This window comes from Puma concolor, chromosome E4 (assembly GCF_028749965.1).
Source record: "Puma concolor isolate L17-30 chromosome E4, mPumCon1.1.hap2, whole genome shotgun sequence".
In the NCBI taxonomy this organism is placed as follows: domain Eukaryota; kingdom Metazoa; phylum Chordata; class Mammalia; order Carnivora; family Felidae; genus Puma; species Puma concolor.
Window position 1 is genome coordinate 49,244,106 of NC_141683.1, and position 22,254 is coordinate 49,266,359.

At 39.8% G+C, this 22,254-nt stretch overlaps 1 protein-coding gene across 3 annotated transcripts in view; it reads right to left on the reverse strand.

Annotated features, from left to right (window-relative positions):
* The window catches only part of SOAT1 (sterol O-acyltransferase 1), an 83,985-nt gene that overhangs the window by 55,126 nt on the left and 6,605 nt on the right, over positions 1–22,254 (reverse strand). For 2 of the 3 annotated variants that reach the window (XM_086694038.1, XM_025920952.2), the window contains one exon: positions 14,133–14,258. The exons of the other annotated variant lie outside the window; for it this stretch is intronic. In XM_086694038.1, coding sequence (XP_086550164.1) covers positions 14,133–14,250 — 118 coding nt within the window. In that variant the 5' untranslated portion in view covers positions 14,251–14,258. The remainder of the gene's footprint in view (positions 1–14,132; positions 14,259–22,254) is intronic. 3 annotated transcript variants of the gene reach the window in all.

The window sequence follows — 22,254 nt, forward strand, 5'->3', positions numbered from 1 at the left end:
TGTTCTCATCAAGCGCAATACTACCATTCCTACCAAACAGACCCAAACCTTCACTTCCTACTCTGACAACCAGCTTGGTGTGCTCACTCGGGTTTATGAAGGTGAGCATGCCATGACCAAGAATAACAACCTACTTGGCAAGTTTGAACTCACAGGCATATGTCCTGCCCCCCATGGTGTTCCTCAGATTGAGGTCACCTTTGATATTGATACTAATGGCATTCTCAATGTCTCTGCTGTGGATAAGAGTACAGGAAAAGAGATCAAGATCACCATCACCAACGACAAAGGTCGCCGGAGCAAGGAAGACATTGAGTGCACGGTCCAGGAAGCTGAGAAGTACAAAGCTGAGGATGAGAAGTGGCAAGACAAGGTGTCCTCCAAGAATTCCCTTGAATCTTACGCATTCAACATGAAAGCAACTGCTGAAGATGAAAAGCTTCAGGGTAAAATCAACAACGAGGACAAACAGAAGATTCTGGACAAGTGTAATGAAATCATCAACTGGCTGGATAAGAACCAGACCGCAGAAAAAGAAGAATTTGAACATCAGCAGAAAGAGCTGGAGAAGGCCTGCCATCCCATCATTACAAAGCTGTACCAGAGTGCAGGAGGCACGCCTGAAGGCTTCCCTGGTGGTGGAGCTCCTCCCTCTGGTGGTGCCTCCTCTGGGCCCACCACTGAAGAGGTTGATTAAGCCAACCCGAGAATAGGTCTAGCACTGTTCCACACAAAACATCTGAAGGACCCGAATTGGTAGCAAATTCCATGACAGTTTTAAAGTTGAGCTGCTGTAGTTAATCAACTGAGGATTCTTGATACTTGAATATGGAATATGTGCACAAGGAAAGGAAATACAACACTGCACTTTATAAGCGCTGTATCGTTAAGTGGAAAACGCAATGTCTTAAACTGTATTTAAAATTGGCACCAAAAAAAAAAAAAAAAAAGATTTCCTTAATACAGAAAGAATTCTTTAAAAGAAGAAAAATATAGCCACTAGGTAGGCAACAAAAATGGGCAGAGAATATGAATAGGGTTTTTAAGGAAAAAATAAAAAGTCAACAAATGTATGAAAAAAGCTCCCTACCTCACTTATAATTTATGAGAACAAATTCACGCTTATCCCATTTTTCACCCATCAAGCTAGCAAAATTTATTTTTTTTAAATATAAATTATTGTCAAATTGGTTTCCATACAGCACCCAGTGAACATCCCAACAAGCAAACTAGCAAAATTTAAAAGATTGGTAAGACATACTGGTAACTGTATGGGGAAACAACGTATGTGGGAGTGTAAACTGATGTAACATTTTTAAAAGAAAACTCAGTAATACCTAAATTTTGAATAAAAAACTCTTTGATCTAGTAATTTCACTTTTAAATATCCTATAAGCATACTAGCACAAGTAAGCAATGACACTGTTTTAAGAATGCTCTCTGCAGCACTGTTTACAATACTGAAATGCTGGATACAACTTAAATGCCAGTCAATAAAGGATAAGTTAAATAAATTACCAAGCATTTGTACAACAGAAATACTCACATAAATACTTTTAGAAGTATTTATTACACTTAAATAAAAGTATTACATATTCTGAATAAAAAAACATCTAATATTTACTAACTTTAGAAAAGGCAAATTACAGGAGAGATCCCAAATGTGATCCTACATGTAGGGAAATGAAAATGATTACCTAGGGGAAAGAGAATTATTACTTTATTTTTTTTTTTTAATTTTTTTTTTCAATGTTTATTTATTTTTGGGACAGAGAGAGACAGAGCATGAACAGGGGAGGGGCAGAGAGAGAGGAAGACACAGAATCGGAAACAGGCTTCAGGCTCTGAGCCATCAGCCCAGAGCCTGACGCGGGGCTCGAACTCACGGACCGCGAGATCGTGACCTGGCTGAAGTCAGACGCTTAACCGACTGCACCACCCAGGCGCCCCGAGAATTATTACTTTATAACCATCTCCAGTGTTTGATTTTTTCCCATGAGAACACACTATAAATTTAAATATTTATAAGCATATTCCAGCAATTTGTTTTTTAATGAAACCAGACTATCTTGTATTTAAATTTTTTTAAATGTTTATTTATTTTTGAAAGAGCACCTGAACAGGGGAGGGACAGAGAGAGAAGGAAACACAGAATCCAAATCAGGCTCCAGGCTCTGAGCTGTCAGCACAGAGCCCGACGGAGGGCTTGAACTCATGAACCAGGAGATCATGACTTGAGCTGAAGTCGGACACTTAACCAACTGAGCCACCCAGGTGCCCCTAGACTATCTTGTATTTCTAATGAAAGACTAATAGCCCCAAATTATTTAGCATGAGGACAGAAGATTGAGATTTTCAAGGTGTATTATGGGTGATCTACAAAAGCAATAAATGGACATACCAATCACAACTGGTCTATAATTTTTTTAAAGCTACAAACAGGTTTTTTTTTTTAATGTTTATTTATTTTTGAGATACAGTGAACAGGGGAGAGGCAGAGAGAGGGAGATAGAGGATCTGAAGCCAGTTCCATGCTGACAGCAGTGAGCCCAATGCCAGGCTCAACCTCACAAACCATCAGATCATGACCTGAACTAAAATCAGATGTTTATTTTTATTTTTATTTTTATTTTTTTGTTCATAATTCACTTTAAACTTTTTTTTCAATTATGTGAAATTTATTGTCAAATTGGTTTCCATACAACACCCAGTACTCATTCCAAAAGGTGCCCTCCTCAATACCCATCACCCACCCTCCCCGCCCTCCCACCCCCATCAACCCTCAGTTTGTTCTCAGTTTTTAAGAGTCTCTTATGCTTTGGCTCTCTCCCACTCTAACCTCTTTTTTTTTTTTTTCTACCCCTCCCCCATGGGTTTCTGTTAAGTTTCTCAGGATCCACATAAGAGTGAAAACATACACTATCTGTCTTTCTCTGTATGGCTTATTTCACTTAGCATCACACTCTCCAGTTCCATCCACGTTGCTACAAAGGGCCATATTTCATTCTTTCTCATTGCCATGTAGTACTCCATTGTGTATTTAAACCACAATTTCTTTATCCATTCATCAGTTGATGGACATTTAGGCTCTTTCCATAATTTGGCTATTGTTGAGAGTGCTGCTATAAACATTGGGGTCCAAGTGCTCCTATGCATCAGTACTCCTGTATCCCTTGGGTAAATTCCTAGCAGTGCTATTGCTGGGTCATAGGGTAGGTCTATTTTTAATTTTCTGAGGAACCTCCACACTGTTTTCCAGAGCGGCTGCACCAATTTGCATTCCCACCAACAGTGCAAGAGGGTTCCCGTTTCTCCACATCCTCTCCAGCATCTATAGTCTCCTGATTTGTTCATTTTGGCCACTCTGACTGGCGTGAGGTGATATCGGAGTGTGGTTTTGTAAAATCAGACGTTTAACCAACTGAGCCACCTGGCGCCTCTATAGTTATAAACAGGCTTCTATTCTAGAATCAAAATAACCTAAAAACTGATTACTCAACTAGAGTTAACTTTGGTTTATTTTTCTTTTATCACCACACCTGTTATCAATTGTGTGGGTGGACTGCCACACCCAGTAAGAGAATTAGCCTGTTTATCATTAAATTTTCACAACTCCATATGACCTTATTTTAAAATCAGTAGATACTTTCCGGTAAAAAAAAAAAAAAAATACAAGATTTCATCCCGATTACAATCCTCAGTTTATATATTACATCACGGGGAATTACCAAGTTTCCTTAGTATCTGGGACCGAAGCGTCCACAGCATCAATGAGAAGATAAAATACCTTAACAAACCTAGTACTATTTGCTCTCCTTGGTTTTGCAGTAAGGGGAAATCTAAGTACTGACAGGCTAGAAATCATCCACATAGGTAGTCAGTCAATGACTACACAGCAAGACTTCAAGCCGCATTTTCTTACTTCCTCCTGCCTTTCCATTTGGCTTCCTATCCATGAAAACAAACCACAAATCCATCTATACTACCTCCCCACCTTGCCCAACCAATCCAAACAGCAAGCACCTAACACTGTCCGGTCTTCAACCCCATGCCTTTGCAAACTCACACCTTTCTTCTGGCTTGGAAGCCCTCCTCCAGTCTCTCCTTCAAAGACCAAACGCAAATTCTAATTCTGTGAGACACTTCCCTCCATTCTAAACCAAGCCTCGTCCCCAACTCCGTCAGTCTCCTACACCACTTAGTTACTACTAATTTACTTATTATTTACAACACAGGACTGTTTTCTGTTTTAGTATCTTATTCACCCAAACTCCCCTAATTAGCAAACCTGGTATAACGCCTTATTTATAGATCAAAGGTACTTTGAAATCAAAACCAACATTTGATTAACCTGTTGACCGAAAGGCAGTAAACCAGACTTTAATCTGAGATGTATGTTACATAGGAGAGCATAATCAAATGACTGCTGGGGCAACTGGCTGGCTCAGTGGGAAGAGCATGTGACTCTTGATCTCGGGGCTGAGTTCAAGCCCCATGTTGGATTAGAGGCTACTAAAAATTTTAATTAAAAAAATAAAAATAAGTAAATGACTGCGAAGAGTAATTCTTATTCTAAGAACCTAGAATTTCAAGACTGAAACTTTTAATAATATTATTAAGACAATCTAGATACCAGAATGTTCTTCATAGAACAAAGATTTGAAAACGCAAGCTCTTCCCACAAACTTTTCAACTTTACACATCTCTAGCAACCACACCCTAAAAAACCTGTTGATTGTAGGGGCCTGGGTGGCTCAGTCGGTTAAGGGTCCGACTTTGGCTCAGGTCATGATCTCTCAGCCTGTGAGTTCAAGCCCCCGTGTCGGGTTCTGTGCTGACAGTTCAGAGGCTGGAGCCCGCTTCAGATTCTGTGTCTCCCTCTCTCTCTGCCCCTCCCCCCTCACTCTGTGTCTCTCTCTCTCTCTCTCTCTCTCTCTCTCTCTCTCCTTCAAAACTAAACATTAAAAAAAATTAAAAAAACAAAACTGTTGACTGTATATTTTCCCCATCAGTACACTGCTACAATTTGCAATTCTATTCCAATTTCAGGGTTGGCAACATATAAGAGGTAGAACCAGGAAGACTACCGACTACCTCATTAGAAGCAAAGGACAATTATAGACCGCCTTTTCTTTCAAAATAGTCAAGTTATACTTCATATCTTGTTATTTAAAAATGTATGTACTATCCTACCTAGGCAAAACTGTAATTCAAATGATTTTTAGCAATTCTTCTCAAACACAAATTTGCCTCAAATACATTATAATTCAGAAAAGAATAATCACTAACAATATTTTGTTTGCCCTCTTAGAATTTGAAACCTTTTCAGGACTATGTTTAGCATGATTTTTTTTTTTTAAGTTAAAAAGCTGTCAGAGAAAGTTTCAGCTAGTATTTTCCATTTCTTTTGCCTAATCTTCATGTAATGAATTAAGGCCTTCAAACTTACTCCTTTGACCTTAAAAGCTATTTAAAAAAGTACTAATTAAGAGTCAATAAACTTATTGCTGATGGCAACTGTTATGTCTCATCAAAGCATTTTTCAAGTGGAATTTTTCATCTCTCAAAATCCATATAATTTATTCCAAAGTTCGTATCATCTATGACTGAAAAAAGTTGCTAACAGGCACTCACAGATTGCTACTAGGAGTACATTATTTTCAGGGAACAATTTTGCAATACCTACCACACGAACCTCAGAAAAATGTATTCCTTTGACCTGAAACAATTTCTAGGAATGCACCCAAGGAAAAATCGCACACACTTGAACTTTTGCTTATCTGCACTTTCTAAAGTAAACATGTTTTGCTTTTATCTTAACAGCAACAACAAAATGTGCTCTCAACCTACTCAGTTGATCAAAGCTCTGTGTGGACTGGCCAGTTTTATGATTAGATGCATCTACTGGACAAAGGGGAATGATTACAGAATAACAATATTTAAAACTTTTTTTCATATATTTTTGCCAAAGGATTCTCAAAACTTGTTACGAAAGGCATGCTCTCCAATGTTCAGACATATATCAAAAATACTGAAACTGAGTAGAACTAAAATATATCCACTGAGCTGTTATTGGTAAAACACTTAAAACAGCGCCTGGCACGTGATAAAACCAATGTTAGTGGCTCGTAGTAGATTAATTAGTTATAAAAGGGAACAAAACAGCAAAATCAAAGGTAGTGAAGAATAAGCACTATCTGTAGATTAGAAGAAAGGTAGAGAACTTCCTCAACCTGATTTAAAGAAGCCCACAGCTATCATAATTAATGGAAAGACTGAAAGCTTACTCCCTAACATCAGAACCAGGACAAGTTTGTTCACTCTTGCCAATTCTTTTTATTCACTACTGTACTGGAATTCTAGCAAGTACAATTAGGCAACAAAATGAAAAGGTATGCAGACTGGAAATAAGGAAGTAAAACTAACTCTTGCAGATAGCATCATCTTGTACATTAAAAAATACTACAAAAACCACGCAGGCAAAAACTATTAGAGCCAATAAAGGAATTCAGGAAGGCTGCAGGATGCAGCATCAATACACAAAACCAGCTACATTTGTCTACAGCAGCAACACTCAGAAAATGAATTCCATTTACTTTCAGAAAACAAAAACAAAAACAACTCCATTTACAACAGCATCAAAAAGAACAATATACTTAGGAATAAACGTAACAAAAAAGTGCAAAACTTATACTCTGAAAAATATAAAACACTGTTGAAAGAAATTAAAGACAATCTAAATAAACGAAAAGACATCTAGTAGTCAAATTCACAAAAACAGAAAAGAGAGAATGGTGGCAGGAATGGAGGGAAATGAGGAGTTCTTTAATGGATATAGTTTCAGTTTTACAAGATGAAGAACTTTTGGAGATCTGTTGCACAACAATGTGAATATACTGAATGCTACCAAACTGTGCACTTAAAAATGATTAAAATGATAAATATTGTTAGACATATTCTTACCACAATTAGAAATTTAAAATGTAATAAATAATTCTTTTTTAATTTGTTTTAATGTTTGTTTATTTTTGAGACAGAGAGAGACAGAGCATGAACAGGGGAGGGTCAGAGACAGGGAGACACAGAATCCAACGCAGGCTCCAGGCTCTGAGCTGTCAGCACAGAGCCCGACGCGGGGCTCGAACTCACGGACTGTGAGATCATAACCTGAGCCGGAGTTGGATGCTTAACCGACTGAGCCACCCAGGTGCCCCAAGAAATAATTCTTAAATGAGCCAAGAACTTAACAGACATTTTTCCAAATAAGATATATAAATGGCCAACAGATATGAAAAGATGCCTAACGTTCACTAATCATAAGGGAAATGCAAATCAAAACCACAATGAGATATCACCTCACACCTGACAGGAAGGCTACTATCAAGCACAGAAAATAACAAGGGTTTGTGAGGATGCAAAGAGACAGAACCCTCATGAGAACCCTTATGAGAACAAGTGAGAACGTAAAATGTTGTAGCTGCTATGGAAAACACTATAGCTGTTCCTCAGAAAATTAAAAACAGAATTCAAGGGAGGCCTGAGTGGCGCAGTTGTTCAAGCGTCCGACTTTGGCTCAGGTCATGATCTTATGGTTCGTGGGTTGGAGCCCCACGTGGGGCTCTGTGCTGGGAGCACAGACCCTACTTGGGATTCTCTGTCTCCCTCTCTCTCTGCCTTTCCCCCACTCAAGCTTTCCCCCTTTCAAAATAAATAAACTGCTTAAAAAAGTTTTAAAAAATAATAAATAAAAACAGAATTGCCATATGACCCAACAATTCTACTTCTGGATATATACCCGTAAGAAATAAAAGCAGGGTCTCAAAGAAATATTTGTACTCTCATGTTCACAACAACCAAAAAGTCCAAAGGAACCCAAGTGTCCATCAATGGATGAATAAATAAGGCCTTAAAATGGAAATTCTTACTGTGATAAAAACACTTTACAGGAGAGTCACCTTAAATTTTAAGTGTATGGTACAGTACTGCTGACTAAGCACAATGCCATACATCAGATCTCTACACCTTATTCATCTTTCATAACTGAAACTTCACACCCTTTCAACAAGAACTCCCCGTTTCCTCTAGACTCTAGTAACCATCATTCAGTTTTGTTTCTACAAGTTTGACTACTTTGGATACTTCCCGTGAGTAGAATCATACAGTATTTGTTCTTCTGTAACTGGCTTACTGTACTTAGTACAATGTCCTCTAGGTCGGGGCACCAGGGTGGCTCAGTCAGTTGAGCATGTGACTTTGGCTCAGGTCATGATTTTGCAGTTCATGAGTTCAAGCCCCACATTGGGCTCGCTGCTGTCAGTACAGGGTCCGCTTAGGATCCTGTCTCTCTCTCTCTTTCTGCCCCTCCCCTGCTTGTGCGCCCGAGCTCCCTCCTCTCTCTCTCTTAAAAATAAACATTTAAAAAAAAAAAAAAGAAATCCTGAAAAAAAAAAAAGAATTATGCAAACTGAGTGTAAGGAAAAAATCCTTAGGGCTATGTCAAAATGATCAGATCACAAGACAGTTAGATGTCAGCTCTTGATAGCAGTGGGTCTCAATCAGCAATGCCAGTCAGCATTATCCAGCAAACTTTTTCAAACTTAACATTCCTGGACCTTCCCCTGAGATTCTAACTAGTAGGTCTATAATGGGATCCAATAAGCTGTTTTTGTTTGTTGAGTGATTTCTTTTCATTCTATATGTTAATTTTAAGTGTCAGCTTGACTGGGGTAAGGAATGCCCAGATAGCTAATAAAACATTACTTCTAGATACAAGGGTGTTTCCTGAAGAGATAAGCATTTGAATCAGACTGAGTAAAGAAGATCACCCTCCCCAGTGCACGAGGGCCTGAGGATAACAAAAGGCAGAGGAAGGACAAATTTGCACTCTTGATTGGGCTGGGACATCCATCTTCTCCTTCCCTGGTTCTCAGGCCTTTGCAGACTTCGGGTTTGGACTGGAGCTACACCACTGGCTTCCTGGGGACTCCTGCTTGTAGATGGAAGATTGTGTGACTTCTCAGTCCCCATCTGAGCCAACACCTCATAATAAACCTTTCTGTGTATCTCTACGTACCCGACTGGTTCCATTTGTCTGTAGGACCCCAATGCACACACCAACTGAATGCTGCCACTCTAAGAACGCTGTCTCAAACCTGAACCTACATATCACCTGATAATCTTATTATAGTAAGATCTTAAAAAACGAAAATAAAAAATAAAAAAATAATTATTCAGTAAAGATGAGGCGAGGCATTTCTAACAAGCTCTCAGATGCGGCAGATGACCCTAGTCCTGCTTGGGAGGCCACACTGATTGGCATGGACTGCTACTCAGAGGCCACATTTTACCCATCTGCTTATTCCTCAAAGTGAACAATTGTTAAAACAAGTGCAGAAACACATTCTATTTTCAGATCAGCATCATAACCAAGGAGGACGTCATACTTCCTGTTTTAAGTTAAACGATTCAATTTTTAGTATCTGAACCCAGAATTTTATTTTTTTTTATTTTTTTTCATTTATTATTTTTTTTATTTATTTACTTTTGAGAGACAAAGAGAGACAGAGTATAAGCAGGGGAGGGGCAGAGAGGGAGACACAGAATCTGAAGCAGGCTCCAGGCTCTGAGCTGTCAGCACAGAGCCCAACGCTGCTGTGAGATCTGTGAGATCATGACCTGAGCTGAAGTCAGCTGCTCAACTGACTGAGCCACCCAAGCGCCCCTAGAACCCAGAATTTTAAACCTTAATGAACTGACAATGGAGAATACTGGAAACATGTAGAAATTAGAGTCATGTAAAAGCTTTTTACAAATTGGGACATAAAGAGAAAATTTTATCTGGTGACAGAATGTTGCAATAAAAAGTGATTTTTCTGTCTCTAAGACAGACAACATGCATTATCTGAAATTCCGAAATCACAGAAGGGGAACGTTTCTACTCCATGTTGGCTCATCCCTGTGTACAAATTTCACATTTTATATCACACTAAAAGTAGCCATATGGAATAGAGATATTTCATAAATGGCTAATTAAGAGCCTAACAATCAATAAATGTCATTATGCAAACTTAAGCAGCAACATTTATATTCCTGGTGAAATCCACTTGCTGTATTTACAATTAAATTTAAGGAGGAAAAGCAAAAGAACGTTCTTTTATGAAAGAAGTCTCACGATGCCCAAGACAACTGTCTCAGAAAGTTCCATCCCTATCTGTTAACCAAACAAGGCTCAAATTTCATATCCTTATTGAAGTCAAACCCATACAAATGTCACTGTGAAACTAAATACGCTGGTGCAACAGATGACATCAGCTGGAGTTGTGTTTACAGGTCTATCCATCTAAAGCATAAGCCTTGACCTTAACAACAAGCCCAGCATCATACTCTTTGTATTTGTGTGTTAAGCAAACTTGGATAGAAGAAGTAAAAGAACTCCCTAATCTCTCTCTCCCCCAAGCGTTATAGCCCTGTGCTGAATTAGGTTAGGTACTCTGCTAATTACTCTATGCTCATTACATCTGTTAAGAGTAATGAGTAGCACTTATTTGCAGTAATCTAATTATGCAACTGGGGGAGGAGTTCTCATTCACTTAATGTGGAGCTCCATGAGGGCAAACACATGTACTGATCACTGCTGTAGGCCCAGCACCTCACGAGGCACCACTAATTACTGATGGGTTAGGGGCTGAAGGAATGAATAAATGGATGAATGGTGTCTAAAACACGGTAGATGCCCAAAAAATGTTCACTGAGGTAATTAACAAGGGCTTATTTTCTAATTTTTTGTTCCCAGATATAGAAAACTCCATGTAATATAAATCCTAAATTAGACACACCAAACTCCACTTACATCAGTAAGGCTCACCTGTATGATATATGCAGCAATTTGCACACGTGTCACCAGTACAGGTGGCTGTGACTGGCACTTAAATCAAGTGTTCCTTTCTATTCTCTTTATCAATTTATTTTTCACTTGTGTACCTTCACACTGCCTACCAGCACACCCACTTAGAAAGAGAGCTAAAAAGACCGCAATCCCAGGGTGCCCAGGGGGCTCAGTAGGAAGAGCATGTGACTCTTGATCTCAAGGTTGTGGGTTCAAGCCCTGTGTTGGGTGTAGAGGCTACTAAAAATGATAAAAACTTAAAAAGAGAGAGAGAGAGAGAGAGAGAGAGAGAGATGGCAATCCCTATTCTAAAACGCTGAATTTGTTCTTATTTCATTAAATCACATCAAAAAAATTAAAAGCTTCTCTCAAGGCTGCTGTAGCTCTTGATCTCCGGATCAGGTTTGCTTCTTTTTCTTTAGAGTAGCAACTAATGAACCCACTGCCATGGGCAAAGAGAAGACCCTCATCAAGATCATCAGCATGGGCCATGTGGACTCCAGCAAGCCCACCAATGCCACGCATCTCATCTACAGGGGGGGGGGGGGCACTAACAGGAGAATCATCAAGAAGTGGAGGCAGCAGATAAGGGCTCCTTCAAATATGCCCAGGTGCTACACAAGCCTAAGGTGGAGGGAGAGTATGGCATCACCACTCCCATCCCTATGGAAGTCTGATACATCACCATCATCAATGTCCCAGGCCATAGGGACTTCATCAAGAATGTGATCACTCGGGGCGCCTGGGTGGCGCAGTCGGTTAAGCGTCCGACTTCAGCCAGGTCACGATCTCGCGGTCTGTGAGTTCGAGCCCCGCGTCAGGCTCTGGGCTGATGGCTCAGAGCCTGGAGCCTGTTTCCGATTCTGTGTCTCCCTCTCTCTCTGCCCCTCCCCCGTTCATGCTCTGTCTCTCTCTGTCCCAAAAATAAATAAACGTGGAAAAAAAAAAAAATTTAAAAAAGAATGTGATCACTGGACATCTGAAGCCAATGCACCGTGTTCATCATGGCAGTGTCATGCAGGAATCTGAAGTGGGCATCTCCAATAAGGGCAGACCTTCGAGCGCATGCTGTGGCCTACGTGCTGGGCCTGAAGCAGCCCGTGGCTCGGGATGGCCACTAATAAGAGGGACTCCACCAGGCCTACCTATAGCACTGTGCGCTTCCAGGTCACTTTAGAAGTGAGCACCTACCTCAAGAAGATCAGCTACAATCCGGCCGCATGGCCTTTGTGCCCATCTCGGGCTGGCACAGCGACAACATGCCCTGGCTGGAAGGTCAGTAGGACAGATGAAAACACCACCCGGTGACAGCTAGAAGTCTCTGGATTCTACCCTCCCACCCACTAACCCAGTCAATAAGTCCTAAGGCTGCCTCTGCAAGACATGTACAAGATCAGAGGCACTGCAGGCACTTGGGGGGCTCAGTCAGTTAAGGGTCTGACTCTTCATTTCAGCTCAGGTAATGATCTCATGGTTCATGGGTTCAAGTCTCACATCAGGCTCCACACTGACAGCATGGAGCCTGCTTGGGATTCTCTCTCCCTCTCTTTGCCTCTCCCTAACTGGCTCATGTGTACTCTCTCATATTAAATAAATAAACTTTAAAAAACAAAAAAAGAAAGAAAAAGATCAGGCATTGTGCCAAGGGGCCAGTGGAGACTGGCTTCCTGAAATCTGGGACGGTGGTCACCCTCGTCTCCACCAACCCTCACCAGAGGTCTGTGGAGAAGCACCACGAGGCCTGTCTAAGGCCCTGCCTGGTGACAACGTGGGTTTCAACATGAAGAATGTGTCTGTGAAAGACATTCCTCATAGAAAAGTAGGTGGAGACAGCAGGAACGACTTCCCCCATGGCAGGTGGCAATGTTGTGGCACAGGTGATTGTCTTAAACCACCCTAGGCAGATCCGTGCTGGCCAAACCCCAGTGCTGGACAGCCATACAGCTCACATCTCCTGAACTGAGGGAAAAGACTGACCAACGCTTGGGCAAGAAGACAGAAGACAACTGAAAGCCCTGAAGCCTGGTGACGCAGCCACTGTACAAACAGTCCCCAGCAAGGCCTTGAGTGTGGAGACCTTCTCTGAGTACCCACCACTAGGCCATTAGGGACATGAGACAAATGGTGGCCCTTGAAGTTATCAAGGCAATAGATAAGAAGTCATCCCCTGCCAGCAAGGTCCCGGAATCAATGGTAACGAAGAATGCCCTCTTCAGTGTCCTAAGCAATCTTCACTATAAAAATTACTTAACAAGACTCTTAAAAACTGAGAACTGAGGGTTGATGGGGGGTGGAAGGGAGGGGAGGGTGGGTGATGGGTATTGAGGAGGGCACCTTTTGGGATGAACACTGGGTGTTGTATGGAAACCAATTTGACAATAAACTTCATATATTGAAAAAAAAAAAAAAGTGTATAAAGGACTGATACAACTCAACATCCAAAAAACAAATAATCTGATTGAAAAATGGGCAGAAGACCTGAATAGACATTAATCCAAAGAGGACATACAAATGGCCAACAAACATATGAAAAAATGGTCAACATCAATAATCATCAGGAAAATGCAAATCAAAATCACAATGAGATATCGTCCTATACCTATCAGAATGGCTAAAATTAAACAGATAAGAAATGACAAGGATTGGTAAGGAAGCAAAAAAAAAAAGGAACCCTCATGTGCTGTTGGTGGGAATGTAAATTGGTACAACCACTGGGGAAAACAGTATGGAATTTCCTCAAAACAGTAAAAACAGAACTACCATAAGATCCAATAATTCCACTACTAGGTATTTACCCAAAGAAAATAAAAACACCAATTCAAGAAGATATACACACCCCTATGTTTATTGCAGCATTATTTACAATAGCCAAGATATAAAATCAACCCTAGTGTCCATGATGGACAGACAAGAAAGGTGTAATACATATCTATAATGGAATATTATACAGCCATAAAAAGACAAACTGTGACAACATGGATGGACCCAGAAAGTATTATGTTAAGTGAAATAAGTCAGACAGAGAAAGACAAATACACATGATGTCACTCGTGTGGAATCCCTAAAAAAATGAATAAACAGAAAGCAGAATCAGAAAAAAAATAAAATAAAATAAAATAAAATAAAATAAAATAAAATAAAATAAAAAAATAAAAATTACTTAACAGTCTATGTATTTACTGAGGAAGATTAATAAAACTTAAGTAGCCAGGAAAAAAACAAAACAAAACAAAAGTAAAGGCCTTACCATTACTAGATATCCCTAGGGACTCTTCTGAAGGCTTTCTCTCGTCTTCCTTTTCTTCAAAATTATCCCCGGACCTTGACGGCCGTTTTCTGAGAGATGTTGTCTCTTCACCCACCATTGTAATGTCTAGGAAGGAAGACATGAAAAGCTTTTGTAGAGGAGGAAAACTTCCTTTCTTCCCTTCCAGGTTTCTGGGGTGGTCTGATAATTAAATTGACATAAGACAGATTAACAGGAGAAAAACAAATTTAAATCTGTATGTACGGGAGCCCATAAAAATTGGGGACAAAAGAAGTGAACAAAGCAGGCAACCCTGTACCTTTTTAGACAAAGAAACAATGTGTGAAGAACTGACAAGACAAAAGGGCTTGGACTTGAGGTAGTAAATTAGTGAAGTAACAAGGCTTGTTAAACAGCCTTCTCAGTTTGATCGAAAAGAAAAAGGAAAGGACCCAAATAAATAAAATCAAGAATGAAAGAGGAGAGATCACAACACAGCAGAAATAAAAACAATAATAAGAGAATATTATGAGCAGTTATATGCCAATAAAATGGGCAATATGGAAGAAATGAACAAATTTCTAGAAACATATACACTACCAAAACTGAAACAGAAAGAAATAGAAAATTTGAACAGACCCATAACCAGTAAGGAAATCAAGTTAGTAATCAAAAATCTCCCAAAAAACAAGAGTCTAGGACCAGGTGGCTTTCCAGGGGAATTCTACCAAACATTTAAGGAAGAGTTAACACCTATTCTCTTGAAACTGTTCCAAAAAATAGAAAAGGAAAACTTCCAAACTCTTTCTATGAAGCCAGCATTACCTTCATTCCAAAACGAGACAGAGACCCCACTAAAAAGGAGAAGTACAGACCAATTTCCATGATGAACATGGATGCAAAAATCCTCAACAAGATATTAGCCAACCAGCTCCAACAATTATTCACCACGACCAAGTGGGATTTATACCTGGGATGCAGGGATGGTTCAGTATCTGCAAAACAACGTGATTCATCACATCAATTAAACAAAGGGCAAGAACCATATGATCCTCTCAATAGATGCAGAGAAAGCATGTGACAAAATACAGCATCCTTTCTTGATAAAACCCCTCAAGAAAGTAGGGATAGAAGGATCATACCTCGAGATTACAAAAGCCATATATTAACGACTCAAAGCTAATATCATCCTCAATGGGGAAAAACTGGGAGCTTTCCCCCTAAGGGCAGGAACAAGACAGGGATGTCCACTCTCACCACTGTTATTCAACATAGTATTGGAAGTCTTAGCCTCTGCAATCAGACAACACAAAGAAATAAAAGGCATCCAAATCGGCCAGGAGGAGGTCAAACTTTCACTCTTCACAGATGACATGATACTCTACGTGGAAAACCCTAAAGATTCCACCAAAAAATTGCTAGAATTGATTCATGAATTCAGCAAAGTTGCAGGATATAAAATCAACGCACAGAAATCGGTTGCATTCCTATACACCAACAATGAAGCAACAACAGAAAGAGAAATCAAGAAATCGATCCCATTTACAGTTGCACCAAAAACCATAAAATACCTAGGAATAAAGAGAACCAAAGAGGTGAAAAATCTATACACTGAAAACTATAGAAAACTGATGAAAGAAATTGAGGACACAAAAAAATGGAAAGATTCCATGCTCCGGGATAGAAAGAACAAATATTGTTAAAATGTCAATACTACCCAAAGCAATCTACATATTCAATGCAATCCCTACCAAAATAACACCAGCATTCTTCACAGAACTAGAACAAACAATCCTAAAATTTGTATAGAACCAGAAAAGACCCCGAATAGCCAAAGCAATCTTGAATAAGAAAACCAAAGCAGGTGGCATCACAATCCCAGACTCCAAGCTATACTACAAAGCTATAATCAAGACATTATGGTACTGGCACGAGAAGAGACACTCAGATCAATGGAACAGAACAGAGAACCCAGAAATGGACCCACAAACCTATGGCCAACTAATCTTTGACAAAGCAGGAAAGAATATCCAATGGAATAAAGGCAGTCTCTTCAGCAAGTGGTGCTGGGAAAACTGGACAGCAACACACAGAAGAATGAATCTGGACCACTTTCTTACACCCTACACAAAAATAAACTCAAAATGGATGAAAGACCTAAATGTAAGACAGAAAGCCATCAATATCCTCGAGGAGAAAGCAGGCAAAAACCTCTTTCATCTTGGCCACAGCAACTTCTTACTCAACACGTCTCCAGAGGTAAGGGAAACAAAAGCAAAAATGAACTACTGGGACCTCATCAACATAAAAAGCTTCTGCACAGTGAAGGAAACAATCAGCAACACTAAAAGGCAACCGACAGAATGGGAGAGGATATTTGCAAACAACATATCAGATAAAGGGTTAGTATCCAAAATCTATAAAGAACTTATCAAACTCAAAAAACAAATAGTCCAGTGAAGAAATGAGCAAAAGACATGAATAGACACTTCTCCAAAAAAGACATCCAGATGGCCAACCGACACATGAAAAAAACGCTCCACATCACTCATCATCAAGGAAATACAAATCAAAACCACAATGAGATACCACCTCATCCCTGTCAGAATGGCTAACATTAACAACTCAGGCAACAACACATGTTGGTGAGGATGCAGAGAAAGAGGATCTCTTTTGCACTGTTGGTGGGAATGCAAGCTGGTGCAGCCACTCTGAGAACAGCACGGAGGTTCCTCAAAAAATTAAAAACAGAACTACCCTACAACCAGCAATTGCACTACTAGGTATTTATCCAAGGGATACAGATACGCTGTTTTGAAGGGACACATGCGCCCCTATGTTTATAGCAACACTATCAACAATAGCCAAAGTATGGAAAGAGCCCAAATGTCCATCGATGGATGAATGCATAAAGAAGATGTAATATATATTTACAACGGTAGATTACTCGGCAATCAAAAAGAATGAAATCTTGCCATTTGCAACTACATGGATGAACTGGAGGGGATTATGCTAAGTGAAATTAGTCAGAGAAAGATAAATATCCTATGACTTCACTCCTATGAGGACTTTAGAGAGAAAACAGACGAACATAAGGGAAGGGAAACAAAAATAATATAAAAACAGGGAGGGAGACAAAACAGAAGAGACTCATAAATATGGAGAACAAACAGGGTTACTGGAGGGGGGTGTGGGAGGGGGGATGGGCTAAATGGGTAAGGGGCACTAAGGAATCTACTCCTGAAATCATTGTTGCACTATATGCTAATTTGGATGTAAACTAAAAAAAATAAAATTAATAAAAAAATTACATTAAATTAAAAAATAAATAAACTTAAAAAAAAAAACAGCCTTCTTAGCCCTAAATTCCTTGGTGATAGGGATGCCTTCTACCCTCCTAGTACAGGGAGGATACCTTTCACATGGTATCCTCTGTTTTCAGAGGTCTGTTTTCAGGCAGACAAAAGAGGGTTGGAGTGTCTTCCTTGCACTGGATGTTAAGTAACTTTAATTCAAAATAATCAATATGCCAAAGTGGCACATTCTGGGGTGGCATATTTGCTCCCCTTCGCTTTAAAGTATCTGGCTTAAGCAAATGTCACAGTATCACCATATTTAGGAGAGGTGGAAAATGACATTCTCTTCCTTTGGTTTTACCTTCATCATGGGTAAGCATTTTCTGAGTACAACATACTATAAAAAATTTAAAGAAATTAGTCCTTAAAAAAATAATAGGTTTCAAAGGCCCTTATTTAAACAAAGCCCCATTTTTTTTTTTTTTTTTTGGAGAGAGAGAGAGAGAGAGAGGCAGAGAGCAAGGGAGACACAGAATCGGAAGCAGGCTCCAGGCTCTGAGCTGTCAGCACAGGGCCTGACTCGGGGCTCGAACCCACAAACCACAAGATCATGACCTAGGCCAAAATCAAGAGATGGATGCTAAACCAGCTGAGCCAGCCAGGTGCCCCACAAAAACCCCATCTGTAAAGAACAATTTAGTTGAACAAGGCAGATGCATATGAAAAATTAAGAATTAAATAACAGAAGGTAAGTACACAGACGCCACAAAGTAGGGTACACTTAACATCAAGGGGCACCTGGGTGGCTTAGTAGGTTAGGCGTCTGATTCTTGATTTCAGCTCAGGTCACGATCTCATGATTCATGAGACTGAGCCCTGCATCGGGCTCTGTGCTGAACAGCGTGTAGTCTGTTTAGGACTCTCTCTCTCTCTCTCTCTCTCTCTCTCTCACAGTCCCTCCCCTGCTCTCTCTTTCTCAAAAATAAATAAACATTAAAAAAAAGTCAACTCAATGGTAAAAACAATACCTGAAATTCAGAGACAGAAGAGATCATTAAGAGATACAAAGTTTTCATAGAAAAGGTATTTGAACGGAGTCCTAAAGGATGAGAACAGAGCACTCTATGGATGGAAAAGGATTAAAACAAGGTCCTTATAAGATGTGTTAGAGATCATAAATTGATCAGACTACTTTACTAGAGGACAGGAAACAAGCTCTTGTTGAGTATCTAAAAGTTCAAGGACTCTGCTGGGTGCTTTAAGTTTTTTCATCCAATCTTCATAGCTCTGTAAAAAAGATATTATTAATCGCAGTTCACATAAGAAAAAATAAGGCTCAGAGTAGTACTGTCAATGCCCTCTGTGCATACACCAGAAACATACCTATAGTAGAACGAGTTGAGTTTATTAAGAATGTGCACGAAGGGAAACTGTGGGGAATCTCAGAATACCAGAAATGACTTAAGATTTGGGACTTGACTAGATGATTTTTGGAAAAGTCCAAAGAAGTAGGGGTTGACTCTGGCTTGGGTGCAGTCAGAAAGCAGAACAATGTTATGATCAGTAGATCAACAAATCTTCTCCAGAGAGGCTAAAGCTATAACCAGTAGAGCAGCAACAATCATTCACATTAGCCTGGAGAGGGGGGTGGTAGAAATTTTATGACTTGGACGATGTTCACATTTTGTCTAGGTTAAGACATGATTATAGCATGTTGTTTCTGTCTTGATCCACCACGATCACAGAGTAGCCTTATCTGATGCTGACATTCAGTGAAATTGTTTGTGGTCGACAGAAGGACACCAAGAAGACCCAGATGGTAAATCCAGGCTTGCCCACAACATCGCAGCCTCGTTGACAGTATCAGCACAGCTCTGGGATGCCAAGGCTTTCCTTCTCTTCCCAGTAACTTGCCCAGGACCACACAGGGCCAGATTTTAACCTGGGTCAGATCCAAACCACAAACATCATTAACTATCTGCATGGTTTTTTTAAGTCGGTAACAGAGAAATGTGATGAGGGAAAAGACTAGAAAGGAGAGCTAAACTATAAAGGCCTAAGAAACGAGAACTTATTTTTCAGTTAGGCAGTGGTAAGCCCATTCTAAACACTGAAAAATATGATCAAAGTCAAATTTTAGGCAGATCAACACAGTACAAGGTTAACTCCAAAGCAGTATTTTACTGCGTTTTCCTTAATGTGAAGCAAAAAGAAAAACAAAGTACTTATTTTTAAAGCTTTATATTTTTAAATTCTAATATTACGGCCTTTCTAAACTTTTATGTTACAATGTCCTTTCCCATACAAAATGCAGTACATGGAGAGTTTGATTGTTTCCTTAAATATCACTGCTCAGCAACATAAAAATCTGGCTAATCTAGATCAATTTCCTTCTAATTTTTTCAGAAATCAAATAAATGAAACAAAATTATGGAACAGCAGATGAATACATGAAGTAGAAATTTTAGGAGACCCATAAGAGCCAATTCAGAGGAACCTAGGAAAGAGGTCAGGGCAACTGATGAATTTAATTAAAAGTGCTTTGTGTTAACAGTGACAGAGGAAGCCAGAGGGCATCCAACTCTCCAACAGAGAGATCAGAGAAGAACTGACCACTGGGGGATGCCTTCAGAGTGAGACATCAGGAAGTAGAAAAGAAATCAGTGGGCATTTGGGTGGCTCAGTCAGTTAAGCATCCGACTCTTGGCTTCAGTTCAGGTCATCTCATGGTTTCGTGGGTTTGAGCCCCATATCTGTGATGACAGTGCAGAGTCTGCTCAGGATTCTCCCTCTTTCTCTGCCCTCCCCTGCTCATGCTGTCTCTGTCTCTCTCAAAATAAATAAATAACCTTACAAAAGGGGGGGGGGGGGCAGGGAGAAAAGAAATCAGGGAAGAAAACAACATAGATAGAAAGATCCAAGGGGACCTGGGTGGCTCAGTCAGTTAAGGGTCTAATTCTTGGCTTCAGCTCAGGTCATGATCTCATGGTTCGTGAGTTTGAGTCCCACATCAGGTTCTGTACTGACAGTGCGGTGCCTGTTTGGGATTCTCTCTCCCTCTCTCTCTGCCCCTCCTTCAATTGCTCTCTCTTAAAATAAATAAACTTAAAAAAAATTAAAGAAAATAAACACCTTTATGTATCCTACTCAGCAAGATCTATGACAATTGTTCTTAATCGAGACTAGGGAGGGGTGCCCTAGATTTCTAGGGTATGCAAAAACTTCAATTATTTCAATAACTGAAATAAATAATTATACATTTTATTACATAAAGCAAGCTGTACAGGATGGCTAAAACAATGCTACTTTGCTTTTGGCCGAGACTATCAATTCACTGAGAAATCAATTCTCAAGCTGATTAAAAGCACTAAATAAGAGGTGAAAAAAATACTAAAACAAGTTGACAAATGCTGCTTAAAAAGCCAAAACAAAAAACAAAAAACTTAAGCCTGAATACCCTACAGAATAATGAAAACATTACTAAAAGAGTTCTTGGTAAGGAGACCAGGGGCCAACAACCATTAGGTTGTTCTTCCGGGTTACTAGAGAAGAAAGCTTTACTTCAAAAGCGAAAGCACAGGTACAAGGTCTGTACAATTATTCTGCCACAATTTAAATCTTATTAAAATATTAATACTTATTAAAGTATTAAAATAAATACTTATTTTAGAAGTGAGCCCAAGAAGAAAGTGTTTACATAACAAAATCTTTGTATCCTAATCCACACGAACTTCTTTGGCCTTGATTTCCCCTACTTAGCAGAAGTGAGAACTACGAAGGCACAGGATTTGACATCTGTACCCCAAGAAGTAGTTTACACGCCTGCTCCGTCATATCACGGTATCCTCGCTAAATCCTCCAACCTCTCTGGAACCTGTTTCTTCATCTAGAAAATGAAGATAAATACTACTGCACAGAGCGATAACAAAAGAAGATAATACACACTAAAATGCCATCAATATTCACAACCACGTTTGAAAAATTAACTAAGTAATCTGATACGCACATATCTACCTCCTGTATGCTAAATGGCAGTCAAACATTAAGCCACATCATCCCTCAAATTCTAGTGTTTGCTTTTATGATGTACCGGATGAGGGTAAACAAAGGGCCATATTTATCTACCTTCTCAAATGCAGCTCAAGTACCGTGTGGCTTCTAAGAAAACATCAACAAATTGTATTACTGTCATACATACAGATGTTAGGAAAGATAAATCACTTAAAATGGCTTACCTCAACGTTGATCAAATCCTCAGATCATGTAAATCATAAGATTATGAGGGGATATCTGAATCTCACTCACTCCCCCCATCTCTCCCCACCGCTAATTTTTCCACACTTCTTTAACTTCAACATCCACGTACACAGATCCATCCAATACCCTGGGCCGCCAGCTCCCTGACTTCCTCCCGTCTCCAACAAGCTGTTCTCATGTTCCAGTCACACCTTCCCCTTGACCTCACTGTTAACCAACAACTGTACCATGTCCTTAATTCTGATTTCCAGCAGGTGAACTACTGATGTTCCCTCCAACGCCATTCTTCTCACGGCCTTACCTATCTCAGTTAATGGTTAATTGTCTTCCCCAGTTTAGTCTTTGCCCAGATTTTAAAAAAAGCCGAGGAGCCATCCTCAATTCTTTACTTTCCCTTACCCAATCCAGCAGCACGTCCATTTTAGGCTGCCCTCAAAATAAATGCCCAACTCCGATGTCTTCTCACCACATCCTCCACCTCTACCAGAGTCAAAGTCACTGTCTCATCTCACTGTAGCCTCCTAACTGGTCTTTCTCCATTTTCTCCTTTCTGGTCTACTTTTTTTTTT